This window comes from Pteropus medius, unplaced genomic scaffold (genome assembly GCF_902729225.1).
Source record: "Pteropus medius unplaced genomic scaffold, Ma_sr-lr_union100, whole genome shotgun sequence".
In the NCBI taxonomy this organism is placed as follows: domain Eukaryota; kingdom Metazoa; phylum Chordata; class Mammalia; order Chiroptera; family Pteropodidae; genus Pteropus; species Pteropus medius.
The window spans coordinates 18,345,882-18,370,996 of NW_024352787.1; the positions used below are offsets into that span (position 1 = coordinate 18,345,882).

General features: G+C 39.8%; 2 protein-coding genes across 12 annotated transcripts in view; one reads left to right on the top strand and one right to left on the bottom strand.

The window, feature by feature from the left end:
* Positions 1 to 22,812, bottom strand: part of SUGCT (succinyl-CoA:glutarate-CoA transferase) — a 255,360-nt gene extending 232,548 nt beyond the window's left edge. For 8 of the 11 annotated variants that reach the window (XR_005649973.1, XR_005649976.1, XR_005649974.1 and 5 more), the window contains exons 1-3: positions 22,556 to 22,788; positions 2,150 to 2,200; positions 1,489 to 1,562 (exon numbers count right to left, since the gene is read on the bottom strand). Coding sequence is in view for 2 of the 11 variants with exons in the window: in XM_039849419.1 (XP_039705353.1) it covers positions 22,556 to 22,655 (100 nt within the window). In the remaining 9 variants the exon portion in view is untranslated. Of the gene's footprint in view, positions 1 to 726; positions 1,130 to 1,488; positions 1,563 to 2,149; positions 2,201 to 22,555 lie in introns of those variants that run through there. The other 3 variants (XM_039849419.1, XM_039849417.1, XR_005649975.1) reach the window with 2 other exon arrangements.
* Positions 22,813 to 23,051: 239 nt separating this feature from the next.
* MPLKIP (M-phase specific PLK1 interacting protein) lies at positions 23,052 to 25,115 on the top strand. Its single transcript, XM_039849416.1, has 2 exons — positions 23,052 to 23,449; positions 24,469 to 25,115. Exons 1-2 carry the CDS (start codon positions 23,111 to 23,113, stop codon positions 24,667 to 24,669), a joined length of 540 nt encoding a protein of 179 aa, XP_039705350.1. The 5' UTR covers positions 23,052 to 23,110; the 3' UTR covers positions 24,670 to 25,115.

Below are 25,115 nucleotides of genomic sequence, written 5' to 3' on the forward strand. Positions count from 1 at the left end.
ACATACAAATGGCCAACAGGCATATGAAAAGACATTCAACTTCACTAGCTATTAAGAAAATGCAAATCAAAACCACAATAAGATACCACCTCACATCTGTAAGAATGGCTGTCATTAACAGGACAAGTGTTGGAGAAGGTTGTAGGGAAAAAAGAACCCTCATCCACTGTTGGTAGGAATGTAAATTGGTACAGCCACTATGGAAAACAATATGGACGTTCCTCAAAAAATTAGGTACAGAATTACCATATGACCCAACAATCCCTCTTCTGGGTATCTACCAAAATAATTGAAAACATTTATCGGTAAAGATATGTGTACTCCTATGTTCATTGCAGCATTATTCACAGTAGTCAAGACATGGAAACAACTGAAGTGCCCTTCAAATGATGATTGGATAAAAAAGATGCAGTACATATATACAGTGGAATATTACTCAGCCATAAGAAAAGATGAAATACTGCCATTTGTGACAACATGGATGGACCTTGAGATAATCATGCTAAGCGAAATAAGCCAGACAGAAAAAGTTGAAAACCACATGATATCACTTATATGTGGGATATAAACCTAAAAGCAACAAATGAACAGGACAAACAAACAGAGCCTCATAGACATGGACAACAGACTAGTGGTTACCAGAGGGGAGGGGAAGAGGGGAGGTAGGTGGAGTAAAAGGGGTCATATATGTGGTGACAGAAAGAAATCTAACTAATGGGCAGTGAATATACATTGCAAAATATATATGACTTACTGTTGAATTGTACACTTAAACTTACTGGATTTTGTTAACCAATGTCACCGTAATAAAAAAGAAAAAAGAAATAGAAAAGAATGAGTTAGAATAGAGTATCTGAGTTCCTTTTTGAAGGACTTTGATTCCTTTTCCTTCTCTCCTTCTTCTGTGTCCTATTTCTTCCCTTTTACTCTCCCCTTGTCCTTGTCTTTACTTCATCTCACAGTGAAGTAGTATGGCCATGCCCATACCAATTTCAGTCTCAATGGGAAGGCTTGTGTGGGCTAAAGATGACCAGAATCAGAGCTGAGTGCCTGAATATTCCTTATTACCTGTGTGACCTTGGACAATTTGTTTTATCTCTCTGCATCTCTCTGTCTTCTCATTTATAATCTAGGAATAATGCATTACATTAGCCCACAAGGTTGATATAAAGATTAAACAAATATAGGCAAAGTGCTTAGAAATGGCACTATAAGTGTTGTTAACATCATTCCATGTTACATCTCAGTTTCTATCAGAGGCTTTCAGGTGCATGTGAAGAGCCTGGCTTAAACCTTAGCCCTTGGCACCTATAAAGAGTAAAAAAAGATCATTAGTATAGTTCAGAGGAAAATAAATAATGGAGAAGAAAAAATAATCATTTCCTTTCAATTCTCTCTTCATCCTATATAGAGTACATGAATATTTTTAAAACTATTAAAAATATTTATTAGCTTGTTTCTATGTTTTAAAGGGAGTAATAGCTTTACCTGGTCTTTCCATTTTTATAACTTCTGCTCCAAGATCTCCTAAATTCATAGTAGCAAAAGGCCCCATCAGTACGCTATAATGTAAACAATGATAAATAATTACCATCTTGAAGATTTTTGTATAAATTCTTATCTTAATAGTCTATCAACACAGACAAGCTCATATAACAGTAGTAAGAATTAAGATCATTAGAACTGTTCAAAAAAGTGATTTTATCTTATGTATCAAGAACTTTAAAAAGTATATTTCCTATGATGTCGTAATTCTACTTCTGGAATTCTATCCTAAGGAAGAAATTAAAAGATTTCATAGACAAAGATTTATGTAAAAGAAAGCCTAATTTATAATAGTGAAATATTGGGGGGATGATTAAGTAATTTTGTGACAAATATATAATAAAATAACACCTTATATTTTTATGGGTAAAACTATAATATGATTCAAATTTCTGCTTTTAAAAATTATAGATAAATATGCAGATTAGAAAGAAATGCATAAATAGTATACTGTCTTTTAGAATGATAAAATTACAGGAATTTTTTTCTTTCCAAAATTTTGATAATAAGCATATAAGCAACCTGTTATAATCTAAAATACAAATGAATTTTTTGAGAGAAAATTAAAATTCAATCACTAAAACACAGATAAGCCAATGCAAACCTTGTTGGATCCAGAATTTTTACACCATCAATGGCTTCACATTGTTAGTATCTGGCAAAACAGAAAATATGTGAAGGGTACTGATTATTAATTTGCAGGAGGAAGAATGCAAAATTCTTCATATTGTGTTTTAAGTAATCTCCATTACTACTAAAAATGTTATTTCTTTACAGTTTTCCTGCTTTATATGCAATACAGGTAAATTGACCTTGTCTAATTAATTCAATCTGTAAAATTAAAACATCCAATCCCAGATTATTCCCAATTAATTAAGTCCTCAGCTACAGTTAAAATAGTTTGTCTAATGAAAAATAAAAAGTGAGAGAGGGTAGGAAAGTATAGGCTGAGCAGAGAGGATTTTTAGGGCACTGAAAATACTCTAAATGATACTGTATTGTTAGATATGTCATTAGAAAGTTTTCCAAAGACAAAGAATGCATAACACCAAGAGTGAATCCTAATGCAAAATATGGGCTTTGGGTGATTATGATGTGTCACTGTAGGTTCATCAAGTGGACCAAAAGTATCCTGTAGTGCAGGATGCTGATCATGGTAGAGGCTATGCACGTGTAGGGGTAGGAGATATACAGGAAATCTCTGTACCTTCCTCTCAATTATGCTATGAACCTAAACCTTCTCTAAAAATATACAGTCTTAAAGAAAATAAATAAATAATAAACTAAACAAGCAGAAAGTACTAAAAAAAAAAGTTACAACAAAGACCTCTGCATACTTGTTCTACATTTAAGACAAGGAGGAAAAAATGAATTTTAAAAGTGTATTAAACAACTTACAATCATGTGTGTTTCCTTTTTCTCTTCACCCATCAACTCTAAAAATAAGTAGATATGTCAGTAATTACATCAATAATTCACTAAACATATTCATAATAAATCACAAAATCAAATTCTAGTCAAATGGCTTACAAAGTTTAGATCACAATGACTGAGATCAGGCTGAACTTACGGGGAAAAAATGATGAAACTAGTGGTTCGATATATTTTTTTTAAATAGACTTTATTTTTTAGAGTTGGTTTTATATTCACAGCAAAATTGAGCAGAAAATACAGGGAATTCCCATGTGCCCCTTTCCCCCACACATACACAAACTCCCCCATTTTCAACACCCCTCACCAGAATGATAACAACTGATGAATCTACATTGCTAAATCACTATCACCCAAAATCCAAAGTTTACACCAGGGTTCACTCAGTGTTGTATATTTTTGGGGGTTGGACAGATGCATAATGACATGTATTTATCATCATAACATCATACAAAATAGTTTCATTGCCCTAAAAATCCTCTGTGCTATTTATCTCTTCCTTTCCTCTAACCCCTGGCAATTTCTTTACTGTATCTACAGTTTGCCTTTTCCAGAATATCATACATCTGAAATTATATATTAGGTAACCTTTGCAAATTAGCTTATTTCATTTAGTAATATGCATTTAAGTTTCCTTCTTGGCTTGACAGATCATTTCTTTTTAGTGCTGAATAATATTCCACTATCTGAATATACTCCAGTTTATTTATCCAGCTTCCTACTGAAGGACATCTTGGTTGCTTCTAAGATTTGGCAATTATGAAGAGAGCTGCTATAAACATCATGTGTAGGTTTTTGTGTACACATAAGTTTTCATCTCATTTGGGTAAATATCAAGAATCATGATTGCTGAATCATACAGTAAGAGTATGTTTAGTTTTCCACTCTTGTCTTCCAAAGTAGCTATGCCATTTTGCTTCTGCATTGCATTTTGCAATGAATGAGCATTCCTCAGTTCAATACATTTTTTAAAAATCTCAATATACAAAGCTCCATCAACAGTGGGTTAAGAACGAGGGTTACAAAAGTTATACATTTACATGTACACTGTCATAGACTTGAGATGGATCACAAGGGGTACAATGACTGTTAGCTAGGGTAGAGTTCCTCAACCCCTGGGATGAAGACTGGTACTGGTCCATGGCCTGTTAGAAACCAGACCACATAGCAGGAGGTAAGTGGTGGGCAGGCAAGTGAAGCTTCATATGTATTTGCAGCCATTCCTCACTCTAGCATTACTTCTTCAGCTCCACCGCAGATCATCAGGCATTAGATTCTCATAGGAGCACCGGTCCCTGGTGCCAAAAAGGTTGGGCACCACTGAGCTCTAGTAAGGACTACTGAAAGTCCATACAATGGACATTCTCTCCTTGATATAAAACAACTTATTATTTACAATAAGAAATTGTTGTCACAACAATAGAAAATATGTAAAGTCCATATGACTGGTACATTATTATCTTGGAAGCATACTTATGCAGGAAAACAAGTTATGCCCAGAAGATAAATTGATGAGCAAAGGGTCAGAAGAAAGAAGGTAGCTAAAACAGTGTATAATGTGGTAGACAGTTACAGCATGGCCTCCACAAATCATATTTCCAGATACCGATACCCTTGTATAGCCCTTCTATATCCTTATATGGCTCTGGGCTTGGACATTGGTCTTGCTTTTGCCAGTGGAACATTAGCAAACAATACTAGCAGAGGCTGGTAAGTGTTTGCACACTAGGGCTTGACTTTTGGGAAGAATTACAAGATGAAAGAAAAAATAGAAAAAAGCTCAGCCATCCCAGTCACTGCAGCTGTCCCAGTTGAGGCCCCAGATATGTGGGTGAAGCTATCTTAGAGCACCTAGATCCAGCCACATGAGTGAGTTCAGGTGAGTCCAGCAGAAGACTCACAGAACTTTGAGAAAATATAAGCCATTGCTCTTATAAGCCACTAATTTTTGAAGTGATTTGTTATGTAGCAATAGATAAAGAGATACGATGGCTTATGGCACAGATAGCCTATTTTGGCAGCCAGAGTGATCCTTTTAAAATGTAAAACATATAATGTAATTTCCCTGCTCAAATTGTTCTTATGGCTTTCTATCAAACTTAGAATGAAATCCAGTATCTTACCACAGCCTACAGGCCCTGCTTGTTTGGGCCCTTGGCAATCTCACTCCCTATCATTCTCCTTCTCATTCTTCTCCAGCTACATTAGCCTTCTTGCAGTTCCTTGAACACTCTGAGCACATTTCTGTTTTAGGGCCTGTGACAAAAACAAAGATTTACCACTCAGATTAAGCTTCAAAGAAAAGGCTTTCTGTACCTCTATAAGAAGTATGGTTAGCTTACAACTTCCAGTATTAGCTTCACCAATGTCCATCTCAGCTGAGAGAGCACACTATTTCTAGGACAGCCCCTGGTCAAATGATTGAGCAGTCACTCCCTAAACCTGGAACTCTTCCTCCACACACTTGCATGTCTTGCTCGCTTTATTCAAATTTCTGCTCAAATATTACACTCTCAAAGATCTTGCCTGATCATCCTATCTAAAGTAGTACCCCTCTAGGTTCTGGTCAAGATGATGAAGTAGGTAAATGCTCTGCTTGCCTCCTCTCATAACCACATTAAAACTGCAACTAAATGACATAACAGTCAACCTAGAGGACAATCTGAAAACAAACTGAACAGAACTCCTATAACTGGGGATATAAAGAAGAGGCCACATCAAGATTGGTAGGAGGGGAAGAAACATGAAAAGGGCTGGACCTATACCCACGTATGGTGGTTGAGCATCAGAAGAAAGGGATATCTCAGCTGCAGAGGCCCCCCCGGAGGAGCGAGGGGCCCCAGTCCAATAATGGGCTCCTAAACCCAGGGTTCCAGTGCCGAGGAAAAAGTCCCCACAAAATATGGCTGTGAAAATCAGTGGGGATTCCAGTCGTCCAAATGAGAGGGAAGGCAGCTGAAAACCCAAATGTCCCTTTAAAGGGCCAACATACAGACTCACTTGCTCACAGGAGGCATTCACCCTGGGCTCCAGCAGAGGAACAGCACCGTGGGAGGTGCAAAGACATACAGGGAAAGACTGAGTTGTGTGGCTTTAGGGTGAGAGCTGGAGGGACAGCCGCCATTGTTCCTGTGTTGAGCACTCCTCCTGTGCACCCTACAGGTGGGCATCATCTTGCCTGTGTTGAACCCTCTCCCTACTCAAGGCTTAATCTGAATCTGCATTGACCTCATGAGATCCAATCATTCCACTCTGTAACTCCCTGAGATCCCACCCCACCTAACTTCGATTGCCAATGGCAACGTCATTGCTAGAGAATCAGCCCCACTCTGTACTATCTGCAGGAAGCTTCTTTGGCAGCCATCAATAGGCCTCAGCTCTCACACCTCGGGAGACTCCTTCTATGGTGGAAAACCAGCCCCAGTTCCAGCTGCAGTATTTCTCGAACAAATCTCAGGGGTCTACAGGCCCAAGGCAGGCAGTGGCTTGGTTCGGTGTGAGCTGAGACTTTTGCATGTGGCCACAGGCTCAGTACTGGCAACAAAGCTTGATCTCCACTAACCTGGTGAACACTACTTGCTTTACCCTGGTGACTCCCTGAGACCACGCTTCACTCAACTCACATACATCCTGAAGCTCATTCAGCTGCTGAGCCTTACAGGTAGCTAACAGGCAGCCTTAGGCCTGGGGGTGCCCTGGAACTTATGCTGAACTGACCGAGACCTGGTAATGGCTCAGGTTTGCTGCATGGCCTCTCCCATGTGCCTCTGGGTCCAATACAAGAAGTGACCAACCACGGATAGCTCTATAGCTCCTACCAGGTAGCCCAAGGCAGGTCACAGGCAATGACTGACCTTAGCCTGCAGGGTAGCCCCTCCTAAGATGCTCCAGAACCAACACACATGGTTGGCATTAGACCTCAATAGAGAACCACCTGATTAGCCCCACAAGGTGCACCCCAAAGGGTGGTATCAACAGGCACATGAGCCTGCTACAGTAAATCCCACTCCATGGAGTCAGCCCCTACACAGCAGTTCATACCTGGTTGGTGTGGCCAATTCTCACCCACTAAAGTGCCAACAGCAATCAAGCCTCAACTACAACAGGAGGGCACACACAACCCACACAAGTTTCACTCCTGGAGCACTAGGCACAGGTGATCAGGGACAATATGCCACTGATCTACACAAGACACCTACCACATAAGGTAACCCGAGTAAGACTGAGAGATGTAGCAGATCTACCTAATACACTGAGAGATGTAGCAGATCTACCTAAAACAAACACAGAGAGGCAGCCAAAATGAGTGAACAAGAAATCATGTCCCACACGAAAGAACAGGAGAAAACTCCAAAAAAATAAATAAATAAATAAAATGAAAGCAAGCAACCTACCAGATATGGAGTTCAAAACACTGCTTAAAAGGATGCTCAATGAACTTAGGGGAAGAACATATCATCTCAGCAAAAACTTCAACAAAGAGATAGTAAGCATAAAAAAGGACATAGAAACCATAAAGTAGAACCAGTCAGAAATGAAGAATACAATAAATGAAATGAAAAATACACTAGAAGGAATCAACAGTAGATGAGATGAATCAGAGGACTACATCAAACTAAAAAGTTTTTGCACAGCCAAGGAAACCATCAACAAAATGGAAAGATAACCTACTGAATGTGAAAAGATATTTGCCAATACATCTGATAAGGGGTTAATATCCAAAATTTATAAAGAACTCACACAATGCAACACCAAGAAAACAAACAATCCAATTAAAAAATGGGAAAAGGACCTGAACAGGCATTTCTCCAGAGATGACATACAAATGGCCAACAGACATATGAAAGGATGCTCAATGTCACTAATCATCAGAGAAACGCAAATTAAAACCACCATGAGATAGCAGCTTGCACCTGTAAGAATGGCTATCATCAGTAAATCAAACAACAAGTGTCGGGAAGGATGTGGAGAAAAGGGGAATCCTTGTGCACTGTTGGTGGGATTGCAATTGGTACAGCCACTATAAAAAAATTTGGAGGATCCTCAAAAAATTAAAAATAAAACTACTTATGACCCAGTAATTCCACTTCTGGGTATTTATCCAAAGAAAACCAAAACACTGATTTGAAAAAATTTATGCACCCCTATGTTCACTGCAGCACTATCTGCAATAGCCAAGATATGGAAGCAACCTCAGTGTCCATCATAGATGACTGAATAAAGAAGCTGAGGGATATACACACAATGGACTATTACTCAGCCATAAAAAAAAAATGAAATCCTACCATTTTCAATGACATGGATGGATCTAGAGGGTATTATGCTAAGTGAAATAAGTCAGACAGAAAAAGACAAATACCATATGATTTCACTTACATGTGGAATATAAGGAATAAAATAAAATGAAAACAGACTCATAGATACAGAGAACAAACTGGTGATTGCAGGATGGGGGCAAGTGTTGGGGAGCTGGGTGAAAACGAGAAAGAGATTAAGAAGTACAAATTGGTAGTTACAAAATAGTCATGGAGATGTGAAGTGCAGCATAGGGAATACAGTCAATAATATTGTACTAACTATGTATAGTACCAGGTGGGTACTAGACTAAAGGAATCACTTTGCAAAATATATAAATCTCTAACCACTATGCTGAATACCTGAAACTAATAAAAAATATTAAATATCATCTCTAATTGAAAAATAATAAAATAATAAAATAATAAAATTAAGTAGCATTCCTCTGAATTTCTACATCTGCTTTTGTTTTCTTTTTAATACTTATCATTACCTACATTACATTATATATTTATTGATTTATTTTATTACCGTCTTTCCCACTAAAATGTAATTACAATGAGGGCAGGATTCGTCTGTCTTCAATCCTCATGCCTAGAACAGTGGCTGGCACATGGTGGGCACTCACTAAGAATTAGTTGAAGATCACTCTGGGAGGCAGTGAGAGGAGGAAAGAATCCATAAACTTGACAATTAGTATGACCACTACAATGGAATGAATATGTCACTCCCAAAATTCATATGTTGAAATCCTAACCCCCCCTGTTATGGTAGTAGGAGATAGGGCCTTTGGGAGGTAATGAGGTAGAAAACCCATGAATGGAATTAGTGCCCTTATAAAAGGGACCTTTGAGAGCTCCCCTGCCCCCTTTCTACCATGCAAGGACACAGCAAGAAGTTGGCAGTCCTCAGTCCAAAGAAAACCTCACCATAATCCAACCATAGTTGCACTTTGATCTCAGACTTCCAGCCCTCAGAACTGTGAGAAACAAATTTCTGGTGCTTATAAGTCTGGTATTCTGTCACAGCAGCCCAAAGTAAGATCATTAAGAGACCAGATACCTCAACGTCAGTTAGCTAATTTTTCTATCATCTGTACAGGGCTTGGATAGAGTGGGAAAACAGACGGTTAAACAAACAGACAATGAAAATGCTCTGCCAAAGAAAATAATGTATATTTGAGTGTACAGGTAAGCTTAGAAGCTAGAATGGAAAATAAAATGAGAAGAGAGAAAGCTGAGCAAGAATGGCAGGCAAAAAATCACCAGAGAAAAATTTCCATCAGTGAGATGGCTAAAGAACAATTTGAAGTAACAGAAATAGTTAATATTTGGTTATTAACTATCTCCAAAATCACCAAACTGGATCAGTAAAGGCTGGCACAAGCACATGTACCCCGTTTGAGTGGGTCTCCAAATCAAAGAAAAGAGGCTGAGTTGGTGCTGGGACAGAATGAAAAGAACAGGTATGGGCAGAGGACACAGTGAACACTCCCATTAAAAAACCTTTGTTCCTACTATGTGGTCATCATACTATGAAGACAGTGATGAAAGGCATCATATCCCTTCCTCCACAAGGACTCCATGGTCTACTGGGGCAAACTGAGACATATCACAACTACAAAGATTAGGGGCACAAACACTAGGTTCAAGTTGTTACTCTATTTACTAACCTCTAACCTTATTCTACTTTGATTTTCCAATTTGTACAATAGGGATAATAATGGCACCTATTTTATAGGATTATTAAAAAATTAAAGGAAACAATGTCCCATGAACATTTAGTCATGGTGCTCAATAAATGTCAGGTACTGTCGTTATTTCTATTTTCTCCCAACATTTGCCCCCATGTTCCTTAATTCGGTAAACACAATTCCTACTCACTCAATTACACAAATCAAAAACCCAACCAAAATCCTTAAATCCTCTCTTCACTTATCCCTCAAATTTAATTAAGAACCAATTACTGCACATTCTTTCATGAAAATATCTCTTGGCTCTCTTCTCTTCTCCCATCCTCACTGCCGCCACCACAATTCAGGTCACTATCATCTCTTCCCAGAGTTACTCCAACAATCTCCTATCTCATCTGCCAGTCTCCAATCTTGGCTCTCTTCACAACACTCTCCATAATGCTGCCAAAATTATCTTTTAAAATACAAATCAGTCCAACCTTTTCTACCTTATCTGTTTCTTGTCCTCTTCCCTCTCAGTTATGGCATCATCAACCACTCCAAGATAGAATTGAGAGATCATCTTCTCTACTCCCCATAATCAATGAGCCATCAATTTTCTGTTAAATCTCCTTCTCCATTCCTACCCAGTTCCCTGGTACTGCCTCAGTTCAGGCCTTCATCATTTTCTATCCCAACTGCCTGCAAAGTCATCTTAACCTAGATCTGCCTAACACCTTGTTCCCACCAATCCATTCTCAATACTGCTTCCAGAGTAATCTTCCAAAATGAAAAGTCCATTATATCATTCTATTATTCATACAACCATTCGTTCATGGTCCTTTCCCTCACAGAGCTTATAGTTCATTGTTTTTCCTAAAGTAGCAAATGATGCTATTTATTATTCATGGTTTCACTCCTGTCCACCTTTTCAATTTCAATCTGGAAAAAAAAAAAAAGGAATGTCTTACTAGTCATACTTCTTTCAAATTCTTTACTTCTGGGTCTTTGCACATGCTCTTTTCTCTACCTGGAATAATCTATACTTTCTCACCTAGACACGTCCTACCATCTTTCATAATTCAGCCTTCCTTTGAAAGAATTCCTGCTTACCATCGTATCTATGTCTCTATAAATAGCATTTACCTGAATTGTAACTAACTAGTTATTTTCAAGCAAATGATAAACTTCTAAGAAAAAAGACTTTTATTCTGCAGTTACAACATCAAGTATTAGTGCCTGACATGTAGTAAACGCTCAATAAATGTTTGTAGAAGGAAAGAATGTAGGGAAACAAGAGAGGAAAAAGGACATAAGGTCAGTCCTCACATTTTGCCAAAATATACTAACAGATTGCCATAATGGAACATTGTAAAAAATATTATGTAGTCCCATTGAAGCAATATTATAAATAGGGTTTCTAGGTGGCCAAGATGGATGCTGCAGGATGCTGCTATATGTGACATACTTATCTTCTGCCATATGCTCTTAATCACACAGACCAACCCTGGAGCAGTGTGGAGCATACACAGGCTGTGAGTATCTGGAGGTAGGGATCATTGTAGCCAACTTGGAAACTGGCTAATAACACTCTCTGCGGTTTTGATTTGTGGTTTTGATTTGTATTTCTGTGATGACAAGTGATATTAAGCATTTTTTCATATGCTTTTTGAACAATTTAATACCTTTTTTAAAAACTTTTGCCCATGTTTAATTGGGTTCTGTTAATGTGTGTACATACCTTTACCATTAAGTACCTTTACCATTCTGGTCATTTAACTCAACACACCACAACACACACATCATGCTGATAAAGAGAGGCTATTGAGTTTTGTTCCCTACAAAATCAACTTGTCTAACTTCAAATTCAATGCTTCCCGCCAACCTATTATTCAACTCATCTCTTCCCAAAATAGCTATCCCAAATCTTCTTCACTATTGATAAGCAAATCCCTTTCTTCTTAAGTTTCCTTGTCAAATAACCACACTGGGGAAAGAATTTTATCAATCCAAGACAAAATAACTAAAGATACTGATAGTCAGCAGTCATCCATATATAAATATCCAGGTATATCACCCTATATTGAAACTCACCATTCAAAAAGCCTATTTTAGTGTGCCAGAGCTGCCATAACAAAATATCACAGACAAGTGCCTTAAATAAGAGAAATTATTTTCTCACAGTTCTGGAGGCTAGAAGTCCAAGGTCAAGGTGTCAACAGGTTTAGTTTCTCCTGAGGCCTCTCTCCTTGGTTTGCAGATAGCCACCTTCTTAATGCCTCTTTATATGGTGATCCCTCTGTACACTATGTCCCTGGTATCTTTTTCTATATGTCCTAATTTCTTCAGTCAGGTTGAATTAGGGCCCACCCTAACAGCCTCATTTTAACTTAATTACCACTTTAAAGCCTTATCTCCAAAAACAATCACATTCTGAGGTACCGTGGTTAGGACTTCAACATATGAATTTGGGTGGGGGTGCGAGGAGACACCTATAGCATGTTCTACCCACGAACATCGTTTTCAATCAGCATTTTAATGCCCATGTCTTATCGTACAAGAGAACAGCCGAAAACCAAGAAAATATAGAGAAATCCCTGATGGAAAGAGAAAAACTAAAACATGAAAAAGAAACTCAGAGAAAAACAGAGATAAGGCAGGTAAAAGAATTTTGTTTAACGATCATTATGATTCTATTGATACAACATTCTAGAAAAGGCTAATGATAGAAATAGGAAACCTATCAAAGCTGACCGAGACTGGGGATAAAGAGAGGGAATGACTACAAATTTTGATTTAATTATGGTGACAGCTGCATAACTCTGTGTTCTCCAAACTCATAGAACTATATAGCAAAAAGAGAATTTTACTATATACAAATTTAACCACCTTAAAAAAAAAACCTGTTATTGATATACTCAGAAACATGAAGATTTTCACCCATAAAACAAATACTTTTTTTAAAAAAAAGAATATTTAGAGAGAAGGAAGATGGCAGACTAGGTAAAAGCAGGGTTCTCCTCCTGCCAGGACCGTATTGAAATTACAACCAAATTATAAAATAATCAACATGGAGAATTACCTGAAGTCCAGCTGATTGTAACACCAACGTCTGATAATATGAAGGAGCTACATCGAAGCCAATAGGAGGGTCAAAGTCACAAATTGGGGCTGGACCCACACCCATGGGTGGTGGAGGATCACCAGGAGGGAAAGCAAGGCTGCAAAGGCTCTCTCAAAGAAGAGGGGGGTCCTGGTCTGATGTGGGGGCTCCCCAACCCAGAGAAGAGAAGATTCCAATAACTCTGACTATAAAAAGCAGAGGAGATTCCAGCCGTCTGGGTGAGATGGAAGGAGACTGAAACCTTAGACACTCCTTTAAAGGACCCACGCTCAGGCTTTCTGACCTGCAGACACTCACTCAGGACACCAGCGGTGGGTCAGAGGCTCACCTGGGATCCATACCGAGAAAGTCTGCATTACCAGGTGCCAGAATGCAGGCTGGAAAGGCAACCACCATTGTGTCTTAGTCTGGACTCCCTACCGGGCAATCTACAGACTGAGCCAGCTTGTCTGTGCAGACCCCTCCCAAGGGCCATTAGGAAGCGCTGGCCTGAGGGGATCAGCCCACCCCACCTAACCTGCAGATTGCCAGGGGCTTTCGTTGCTGGATGGCTACCAAGCTCCGCGCCCATTCAAGGCCAAGCATTCATAACTGGTGCCAGCACTGTGAGCCACATTTCCAAGATAGTTTCAGGCAGATCACAGTTGCCAACATGAACTTGGGCAGATCTCAGGAATCTGTGGGCCAGTCCCAGACAGCAGCTGGTCTTGCTGTGATCTGGGACTTCTGCAGGAATGCACAAATGGTTACCAAAGTTGAAGCAAGACTGAGGCTGTATTGATCTGGCTACCACTGTCTCTCTGAGACCCTTCTGCACCCTACCCACAAATGTCCCCAGGCAGTCCATTGACAGTGAACTGCCACAGCCCTTCCTTTCCACAACCCATCTCCTAATCCAAACAAGCAACAAATTTTGGCTAGCACAGGGTGGGCACTGCACAGAAATCAGTGGCAAGCAGAGCTCTGCTGCCTGCAAGAGTTGCAATAATGTGTCAGATCGGAGGGGTCTGTGGGACTGCCCCAGATGGCAGTTGGTCTCACTGTGATCTGTGACTACGGCAGGAACTCCCAAGCACAGAAGTTGCAGCAAAATAGGCTGTATTGGCCTGACAGCCCTTGTCTCCCCAAGATCCCGTTTCACCCAAGCCACAAAGTGCCCACAGCCAATTTGAAAGAGGAGAGGAGGCATCTGAAAGTTAAAAAAAAAGATGCAAAGGAAAGGGCCTGCAGAAATAACCTACTCAGTCGGTTAAAACTGCTCTCTCTTCCCCCATTCTGTCCTATGCTCTTCAGTTAACATGTTTTCCACAGCTGCATACCCCACCTCAAGGATTCTCCAGCCCCCTCCCTATCTCTGTAGCTGTATATGAATGTCAAGACTGTGGAACTGTTTGCCAGCAGAGAGTGTGCAGCATTCAAGCGAGAGCTCAGCCTTTGGATAAGGAACCCGCTGAGCAGGCACCAACATCAATGAATGCTGCTCCCTGTCTGTAAGCCTAGGAGTCCTGTCTTTCTGTTCAAGAATCCAATAAAGGTGCTGATAACACCAAGGTCTCAGACTCTAGAAAGCAAACAATCTGTAAGACCAAGGGTCTGGAAATCCCTTCCCTGCAGCCCCCGACCCAAAACTCTCCCTCTCCACTCTGAGTAAGGAGGGACATGTAAAACCTCAAAGTAATCACGCGCTACTTGCATGGACATTGCAAGGGTATATAAGCTGTAAGAAATCTAACCAAGGGGAGATTGTGCTTTGGGTCTGTTGAATGCCGCACACTCTCCGCTGACAATAAATTCTCCTTCTTCCAAACAAAGTTGTCTAAGCATCTGAATTCCTCCATCGGGTGTCACCTCTTGCAACACATTGACAGGCAGCCTCCCATACCCTGCTTGGCTTTGGGGTTGTGTAGTCTGCACAGGCAACAGACCTTGGCTAGTGCATTGAGCGCATTTCAGAGTAAACAGTTGTAGGCAGACCACTGCTGCCTGTACAAGCTGCAATATCTCTTGAGAGGATTGCAGGGGTCTGTATTGGCCTGACAGCCCTCAACTCCCTGAGCTCCTGCCCCATTCAATACACAATGTGTCCGCAGCACATAGATAGGCAGCTGCCCCCGCCCTGGGATGACGCATTCAGGCCTGAGGTAGGCAACAGCTGACCTTGCTATGATTGGAAACTTGTACAAGAGCCACAGAGACAGTGTTAGCATGTAAACTGACACCGCAGTGGCGGGGGAAATTTACTCAATAGATCCAAGAGACTCTCGGGATCCCTGCACCACCACCCAACGTGCATATCACCCAAAGGCTCATCCAGTTTCAGAGACTTACAGGCAACTGACAGGCAGTGTCAAATCTGGAGGAGCACTGGTCCCTCTGCTAAACTGCCTTAGGTCAGGGACAGAGGATAACCGACTGCTGCCTACAGCGTTGTCTTTTCCACTTACCTATAGATCCAGCATAGGCAACAATCATCTGCAGATCACTTTGTAGTTCCTACCAGGTAGCCCTGAATAATCAAAAGCAATAGCTAATCTTTGCGTACAGGGGAGCCCCTCCCAAGGGGCCACAAAACCAACGCATCCAGAGGCTGGCATCAGACCACAACAGAGCAACTCCTGACTAGCCCCATAAGCAGTTCACACAAAGGGTAGTTGCAACAAGTACACAAGCCTACTAAGGCAAATCCCACTCAGTGGGGTCAGCCCCCACACAGCAACTCTTACTCTGTGGGTGCAGCCAATTCCCACAATCAGCTGCAGCGTTAATCCCATCCACTGTTGTAGTGACAACAATAAAGGCTTGGCGAAAACAGAAGATCACATACAACCCACACAAAGATCAAGTCCAGAGCCCCTGGCACGGGTGATCAGGAAGAGTGCGCCACTGGGCCACAAAGGACATCTTCCACATTAGGCCATCTGGCCAAGGCTGAGAAATGAAAAAATATTCCTGATGCATAGAAATGAACACAGAGAGGCTAATAAAATGAGAAAACAAAGAAGCATGCCGCGAATGAAACAACAGGAGAAAACTCCAGAAAATGAAATGGAGGCAAGCAACCTACCAGAGACCGAGTTCAAAATAATGGTTATAAGGATGCTCAATGAACTTATGGGGAAAATGGATGAGCACAATAAGAACATCAACAGAGAGATAGTAAGCATTAAAAAGAACATAAAAAACTTTAAAAGGAACCAGACAGAAATGAAGAATACAAAAACTTAAATGAAGAATACACTAGAAGGATTCAATAGTAGATTGGACGAAGCAGAAGGCTGAATCAGCGAATTGGAAGACAAAGTAGCTGAATACACCCAATCAGAACAACAAAAAGAAAAAAGAATTTTAAAAAGTGAGGATAGTTTAAGAGACCTCTGGGACAACATGAAGTGTAACAATATCCCAATCATGGGAATACCTGAAAGTGAAGACAGAGAACAAGGGATTGAGAATCTATTTGAAGAAATAATGACAGAAAACTTCCCTAACCTGGAGAAGGAATTAGACATACAAGTTCAGGAAGCACAAAGTGTCCTGAACAAGAGAAATTCAAACAGACCTACACCAAGACACATCATAATTAAAATGCCAAAAGTCAAAGACAAAGAGAGAACCTTAAAAGCAGCAAGAGAAAGGTTGCTAGTTACTTACAAGGGTACTCCCATAAGAATGTCTGCTGATTTTTCAGTGGAAACTTTGCAGGCCAGAAGGGATGGGCAAGAAATATTCAAATTTATGAAAAATAAGAATCTACAACCACGAATACTCTACCCAGCAAGGTTTTTGATTAAAATGGAAGGTGAGATAAAGAGCTTCCCAGACAGGTGAGAGCTTAAGGAATTCATCACCAATAAGCCAGCATTACAAGAAATGTTAAAGGGACTTCTGTAAAAAGAGAAGGGGTAAAAAAGAAAATGGAAATAACAAATATGAATAATAAAATGGCAGTAACTATGTACCTGTCAGTAATCACTTTAAATGTAAACGGATTAAATGCTCCAATAAAAAGAAGTAGGGTAGCTGAATGAATAAAAAAACAAGACCCATGCATATGCTATCTACAAGAGACCCATTTCAGATCAAATGAGACTCACAGACTAAAAGTAAAGAGATGGAAAAAGATATTTCATGCAAACGGAAATGAAAAAAAAGAAGCCAGGGTAGTGATACATAAAATAGACTTTAAAACAAAAGCTATAAGAAGAAACAAAAAAAGCATTAATAATGATAAAGGGATCGATAAATCAAGAGGACATAACCCTAATAAACATATACACACCCAACACAGGAGCACCTACATACATAAAGCAATTATTGACTGACATAAAAGATCAACAGTAATACACTCATAGTAAGAGACTTTAACACCCCATTGACACCGATGGACAGATCTTCCAGGCACAGAATCAACAATAACGGGTCTAAAAGACACACTAGACCAAGTAAATTTAAAAGACATTTTCAGAGCATTTTACCCCAAAGCAACAAAATATACATTCTTCTCAAGTGAACATGGAACATTTTCTAGGATAGACCACATGTAAGGACACAAAACAAGTCTCAATAAATTTAAGAAGATTGAAATCATATCAACCGTCTTCTCTGATCACAAAGGTATGAAACTATAAATCAACTACAAGAAAAAAACTGGAAAATACACAAACACATGGAGGTTAAATAACATGCTACTGAATGGGTTATTAATCAGATCAAGGAAAAAATAAAAAGATACCTAGAGACAAATGAAAATGAAAACACAATGACTCAACATCTATGGGACACAGAGAAAGTAGTTCTAAGACAGAAATTCATAGCAACACGGGCCTACCTCAAGAAACAAGAAAAAGCTCAAATAAACAATCCAATCTTACACTTAAAAGAACTAGAAAAAGTACAGCAAACAAAGCCCAAAGTGAATAGAAGGAAGGAAATAATAAAAATCAGAGCAGAAAAAAAGGAAATAGAATCTAAAAAAACAATACAAAAGATTAATGAAATCAAGAGCTGGTTCTTTAAAAGGATAAACAAAATTGACAGAGCCTTAGCCAGATTCATCAAAGAAAAAAGAGAAAGGACTCAAATAAATAAAATCAGAAATGAAAGAGGAGAAACAACTATGGACTCCACAGAAATACAAGGATCATAAGAAAATACTATGAGCAATTATATGCCAACAAATTGGACAATCTGGGAGAAATGGACACATTCTTAGAAACATACAATCTCCCAAGACTGAGTCAAGAAGAAACAAAATCTAAACTGATTATCACCAATGAAATAGAATCAGTAATCAGAAACCTCCCAAAAAACAAAAGTCCTGGACCAGATGGCTTCATAGGCAAATGTTATCAAATATTCAAAGAAGAATTAACACCTATTCTTCTCAAACTATTCTAAAAAATTCAAGAAAAGGGAAGTCTCCCTAACTCCTTTTATAAGGCCACCATTACCTTAATTCCAAAACCAGACAAAGACATTACAAAAAAAGAAAACTATAGGCCAATATCTCTTATGAACATTGATGCAAAAATCCTCAACAAAATATTAGCAAACCGAATTCAGCAATACATTAAAAATATCATATTCCATGATCAAGCTGGATTTACTCCTGGGATGCAAAGTTGGTACAATATCCGCAAATCAATTAATGTGATGCACCACATTAACAAATCAAAAAATAAAAACCATATGGTCATGTCAATACATGCAGAAAAAGCATTTGACAAAATCCAGCATCCATTTATGATAAAAACCCTCAGCAAAGTGGGAACAGAGGGAACATACCTCAACATAATAAAGGCCATTTATGACAAAACTACAGCTAACATCACAACTCAATGGAGAAAAGCTAAAAGCATTTTCCTTAAGATCAGGAACAAGACAAGGATGCTCACTTTCACCATTCCCCTTCAACATTGTATTAGAAGTCTTAGCCACAGCAAGAAGACAAGATAGAGAAATAAAAGGCAACCAAATCTGAAAGGAAGAAGTAAAACTCTCATTATTTGCTGATGACATGATACTGTATATCAAGAACCCTAAAGATTCCACCAAAAAACCATTAGAACTGATCAATGAATTCAGTAAAATAGCAGGATACAAAATTAATATTCATAAGTCAGTGGCATTTTTATACACTTGTGATGAACTTTCGGAAAGAGAAATTAAGAAAACAATCCCATTTACGACTGCATCGAAACTATAAAATACCTGGGAATCAAATTTACCAAGAAGGTAAAACACCTGTTCTCAGAAAATTATAAGTCATTGAAAAAAGAAATTCAAGAAGATACAAATAAATGGAAGCATATGCCATGCTCATGGGTAGGAAGAATCAACATCATTAAAATGGCCATACTATCCAAAGCAATCTATAGATTCAGTACAGTCCCTATCTAAATACCAAAGGCATTTTTCAGAGAGCTAGAACAAATAATCCTAAAATTTATGTAGAACCAAAAAGACCCCGAATGGCCATGGCAATCTTGAGAATGAAGAACAAAGTTGGAGGTATCACACTACCTGATATCAAAGTATACTATAAGCCTATAGTAATCAAAACAGCATGAAATTGGCATAAAAACAGATACATTGATCAATGGAACAGAATAGAGAGCCCAGAAATAAATCCATGCTTATCCACTCAGTTAATATATGACAAAAGAGGCAAGAATATACAATGGAGTAAAGAGAGTCTCTTCAATAAATGGTGTTGGGAAAATTGTACAGATACAAAAGAAAGACTGACCGCAAAAGGAAGAAAGTGGATGACCTTCTTACACCATATACAAGAATAGACTCAAAATGGATTAAATATTTAAATGTAAGACCCAAAACCATAAAACTTCTAGAAGAAAACGCAGGCAGTAAACGCTCTGATATTGCTAACAGTAATTTCTTTTTGGATATATCTCCTTGGGCAAGGGAAACAAAAGAAAAAATAAACAAATAGGGCTACATTAAACTAAAAAGGTTTTGTACAGAAAAGGAAACCACCAACAAAACAAAAAGACAACCAACTGCGAGAAGATATTCGCTAATGATACATATAAGAGGTTAATATCCAAAATACATAAAGAACTCATACAACTCAACAACGACAACAAAATCCAATTAAAAAATAGGCAGAAGACCTGAACAGACATTTCTCCAAAGAGGACATACAGATAGCCAATAGACATATGAAAAGATAATCAAGGTCACTAATCATCAGAGAAATGCAAATTAAAACCACAATGAGATATCACCTCACACCTGTCAGAATGGTATCATCAATAAAACAAAGAACAACAAGTGTTGGAGAGGATGTGAAGAAAAGGGAACTCTCATACACTGTTGGTAGGATTGCAAATTGGTACAGACACTATGGAAAACAGTCTGGAGGTTTCTCAAAAAATTAAAAAGGGATATACCTTTTGACCCAGCAGTTGTACTTCTGGGTATTTATCCAACAAAAACTGAAACAATAATTTGTAAAGATCTATGTACCCATATGTTCATGGCAGCACAATTTACAATAGCCAAGATATAGAAGAAAACTAAATGCCCAACAACAGACAACTGGATAAAGAAGTTATGGTTTATATATACAATGGAATATTACTCAGCCATTAAAAAAATGAAATCCTACCATTTGCAATGACATGGATGGACCTAGAGGTTATTAAGCTGAGTGAAATAAGTCAGACAGAGAAAGATAAATATCATATGATTTCACTTATATGTGGAACCTACAGAACAAAAAGAACAAACTAATCGAAAACAGACTTACAAATATAGAGGACAATGTGGTGATGGGCCAGAGGGGAGGGGGATTGGGAGGCTGGGAGAATGGGGTGAAGAAGTACGAAATAGTAGTTGATAGTTGGTCAAGGGGATGGCGAGCACAGCATAGGGAATGCAGTTAGTATTAATGTAATGGCGAGGTAGAGAGCCAGAGGAGAGAAAGAGTAATTAGGGGGATCATTTTATAAACCATAGACATGTCTAACCAATATACTGTATACTTAAAACTAATAAAATAATTTTTTTAAAAAAATGAGAACCCAAAAAAACTTTTTCAAATGTATTTATTTCCCTCTTTTTCTAATGAAAGTTCACATGTGTAGAAGATAGCAAGCTATCATTATAGGAAAGTGTAAGCCAACTAAAAGGACAACTTACAATATATTACTCAATTCTGCAAATCATTTGCCAGTTATAAAAAAATTAAGAGATAATTTTGGTTCCTACCACCTTCATTTTTCTGCTCCCTTCTTCCCATGAAAAGTAGATTGGCTGGTGATATAAAAGGGACAACAGATGGAATCAGTGATGAATATGATGTGCCCAATTCGTTCATTTAATATTTGAGTGTCCAATTTAGTACCAGGCATTAAGCTAAGCACCAAAGACAATGTCCAAAACGGAGAATTTTGTGCCAGAACAGAAATATATAATAAAGAGGATAATCTAGGGTCCTCCGTCCTTAATTGCATCACAAAACAATTGAAGACACTATTCTGCCTTGATTCTACAACTTGCTTGTAAAGGAGAAATTTGCTGAACTGAATTGCCTCAGAATAACAAAAACAAAAAAACTGTGGATCTCCATTCATCAAAGAGGATGGAGGCAGAGAAGACATCAAGCTCTTCAGTCAGGCATATCACGAAACATGTCAAAGACATATGGAATGGCAGTTGCAAGAATGTGTATGTATAGGCTGAAAAATCACAGGTCCAGAATACCCATAAGGCTAAGACTGAATGGGTCCTAAAGTTCTTTAGGATTCTGTTTCCTACAAGCTGATTTCAGAACTACGTAACTATCATTCTCAAATTCTGAAAGAGTAAAGAAAGTTCTATAAAATTGTAGTAAAACTAAATTTCAAATTCTAAACAGATTATCGGCCAGCTGTCTGGTACAAAGGTGTGTTTTGCATTAGGTGTCATTGAATTATCACATTTTTCTTTATAACTTAAAAGTCTGTGAAAGAATCAAGATTTTAAGAGTTTTGGCCAAAGACTGCTCTCTTTGAAAATCAGTAACCCTTTTTCCTAGCCAGCTTCCTAACCTGCTGATCCGAGGAAGGGAGTAAAGTCCGGCATTTGCTAGCACAGCCTCTCAAGTTAAAGATGCAGTCTGCACTCCCTTCTGAAATGCAGCCAGGTGTAAATTTTTTAAGTTTTTTAAACTTGGGGAACGGGAGGGTAGGGTTAACCCAGAAAAGCGAGACCTCTGCCAGTATGACCGCACGCGGGGTCGGAACCGCAGAAGCGAGCTCCTGGGCCTGGACGCCGGGCAGGATGACCCCCAGGCGGCGGGAGAGCCGGGCGAGGCCAGCGGTGAGGCCACGGAGCCATGGCGCGTGGAGATAGAAAGACAAGTGCAGGCTGCCGGAGCAGCAGAAACTTGAGGAAATTTCGGGCGCTCTACTTAGGGCGCCTCACGTGGTAGGAGACTGTGGCTGGGATCCCCTTTGCCGCACGGATTGAGTCTCGGAGGGTACCTGACTTCGGGGAACCGGTCCACAGCTCCCTTCTGCCGCCTGGGCCCGAGAGAAGGCCGGTTCTCCGCACAGCTGCGCCCCTCGCCACTGTCGTCAGCATCGCACGCTTTTCAGATACCCTGGGTCACCGCTTGAGACAGAACACACTGCATGAGCGGCCCGCAGCCGCTGGGGGCGCCCACGGACACCTCAGACCCCGCCCCCTGCCGGCCGGGAGGGGCTGCGCCTGGCTGAGCGCTCCCGATCCGCACCACTCGCTGGGCAGGCGTCTGGTCAGTCGGTCTCGAGTAGACAGTACAAAGGCCGGATCTGCGGCCATTCTTTTATCCCCTTCTTCCTCCTTCCTTCACTTAAATTCGCTCTTTCTATACTCAATTCAATAACCCACTTATACCCTTGCTCCCAGTGAATCTTTATGAGGCCGGAACCAATGTGTGGTACCGCTCTGGCGGGCGGAGGACTGTTTTGGTTAAGAACCACAGATCTCTGAAGGGTTAGTCGGGACAGTTCCGGGGGTAGAACGCGACTGTGAGGTCTTCGTCTTCATCTCCAGATATGCATCGACAGAATTTTCGACCCCCGACTCCTCCTTACCCCGGCCCGGGGGTAGGAGGTTGGGGTAGTGGGAGCAGCTTCCGGGGTACCCCACGCGGAGGCGGACCACGACCGCCCTCCCCTCGGGACGGATACGGGAGCCCGCACCACACATCGCCGTACGGGCCCCGGTCTAGGCCCTACGGGAGCAGCCACTCTCCGCGACACGGCGGCAGCTTCCCCGGGGGCCGGTTCGGGTCGCCATCCTCTGGCGGCTACTCTGGCTCCTACTCCAGGTCCCCCGCTGGGTCCCAGCAGCAATTCGGCTACTCCCCGGGGCAGCAGCAGACCCACCCCCAGGTAATAGCGTTTGCCGAGCTCTTACTGTATGGCAGGCAAGTACTAATAATCCCTTTACGTGGATTATTTTGTCTAATCCTCTATGAAGTGAGCCCCGCTTTGCAGGTGAATAAACTGAGGTTCAGAGAAGTTAAGTAACTTTCTTTTTCACCCTGGAAAGTGGCAGAACTGTACTTTTAGAATCCTCGTGGTTTTAGCCGCTACACTGCCACTCATTCACAAATTTCCCTAATTCCCTCTCCTTTGTCAGGAGCCTTGCCAAATGGTCTCAGAAAATTATTTTATTCTGAGCCCCGGGTCTCCGAGTGGAAAAAGCGAATGAATTTCCAGCATGTAGCTCATCTAGGTTATAGAATTGGTTATAGGCTGTTACCGCCTTCCTACTGCTAGCACTTTTTCCCTTCCCCCGCCCTCCCCCGCCCCCCGCGCCTTTGTTTTCGAACTACCCTGGCTTCTGCTCCAAGCCTTCTCAAGGAAAAACCGTTGCAATAGGGGAAGTTTCCCATTCCTCAGTGAGAATGAATACGGGAAATGACTATTTCTGGTGTGTTAGGATTTCTGTGGTTTACGACTTGCATGTATTCGGTGCTTTTCCACCTTTCTTACGCTAAACCAACTCCACCTCTTTGAGTCTGGAGCTAGTGAGATGGCAAAGTTCTAGGAATTTTGAAGCTGTAGGGTTAAAAAGTTTTAATTTTTATCCAGAAAAAAATATAGAAATTTGAGGAAAAAATTGAAATACAATTATTTAATCACCAATCGATTAAATACGAGAACTGCAAAGTTACATTAGAAACCTAGAAGTATTTGAGGTGACAGTGGACATGGAATTATTAGTAAACCAGCATATCAAATTTGTTTAAATACTTTTTAAAAACAAAAACACTCCATTGAAGGAAAACTTAAAATTGAACATATTTCAGTTTAAAGCACAACATTTAACTAACAGTGTGATCCCGGCTAGCTTTTAAAGAAAAAGTACAAGTTATCTCTATTAACTGATGGTTTTCTTCCTAAAGGGTTCTCCAAGGACATCTACACCTTTTGGATCAGGGCGTGGTAGAGAAAAAAGAATGTCTAATGAGTTGGAAAGTTATTTCAAGCCTTCAATGCTTGAAGACCCTTGGGCTGGCCTAGAACCAGTATCTGTAGTGGATATAAGCCAACGATACAGCAATACTCAAACATTCACAGGCAAAAAAGGAAGATACTTTTGTTAACATTTCTGAAATTCAACCGGAAGCTTCATGTGTCAGGAACATCTTGGACAAAACTTATACATGTGTAATTACGTTAAACCCTAACATGGTGACTTTGAATAATTATTTGGGTCTTCTTGGTATTTTTCATCTTATCAAATATTGTTGGTAGTAGAAAAGACATATGGTGGGATAATTTGCAATATTTAGTTCTGGAAGTGCCTACTACATTTTAGAAGATTTACATTTTCCAAATATTTAGCATTCTTGGTTATATAATGGACATTTGTCTTTTAATATTTTTCCATTGTCTTAAAACATTTGGTCTTTCCAGCTATAATCGTGGTTCTGTCATATGCTAAAGAAGTAGAATTATTAAAATAATGCTTTGTAATCAGTTAGTTAGAATTCATAGGTAAATGTTTTGCCAACTACTTTGAAAATAAAATAGATAAACCATCCTCTGA

Excerpts from the sequence above, each read along its gene's own strand:
- MPLKIP (XM_039849416.1), top strand. The coding sequence starts at position 23,111 with ATGCATCGACAGAATTTTCGACCCCCGACTCCTCCTTACCCCGGCCCG. Across the intron at positions 23,450-24,468 it reads AGCAGCAGACCCACCCCCAG|GGTTCTCCAAGGACATCTAC; the intron begins GTAATAGCGTTT and ends TTCTTCCTAAAG.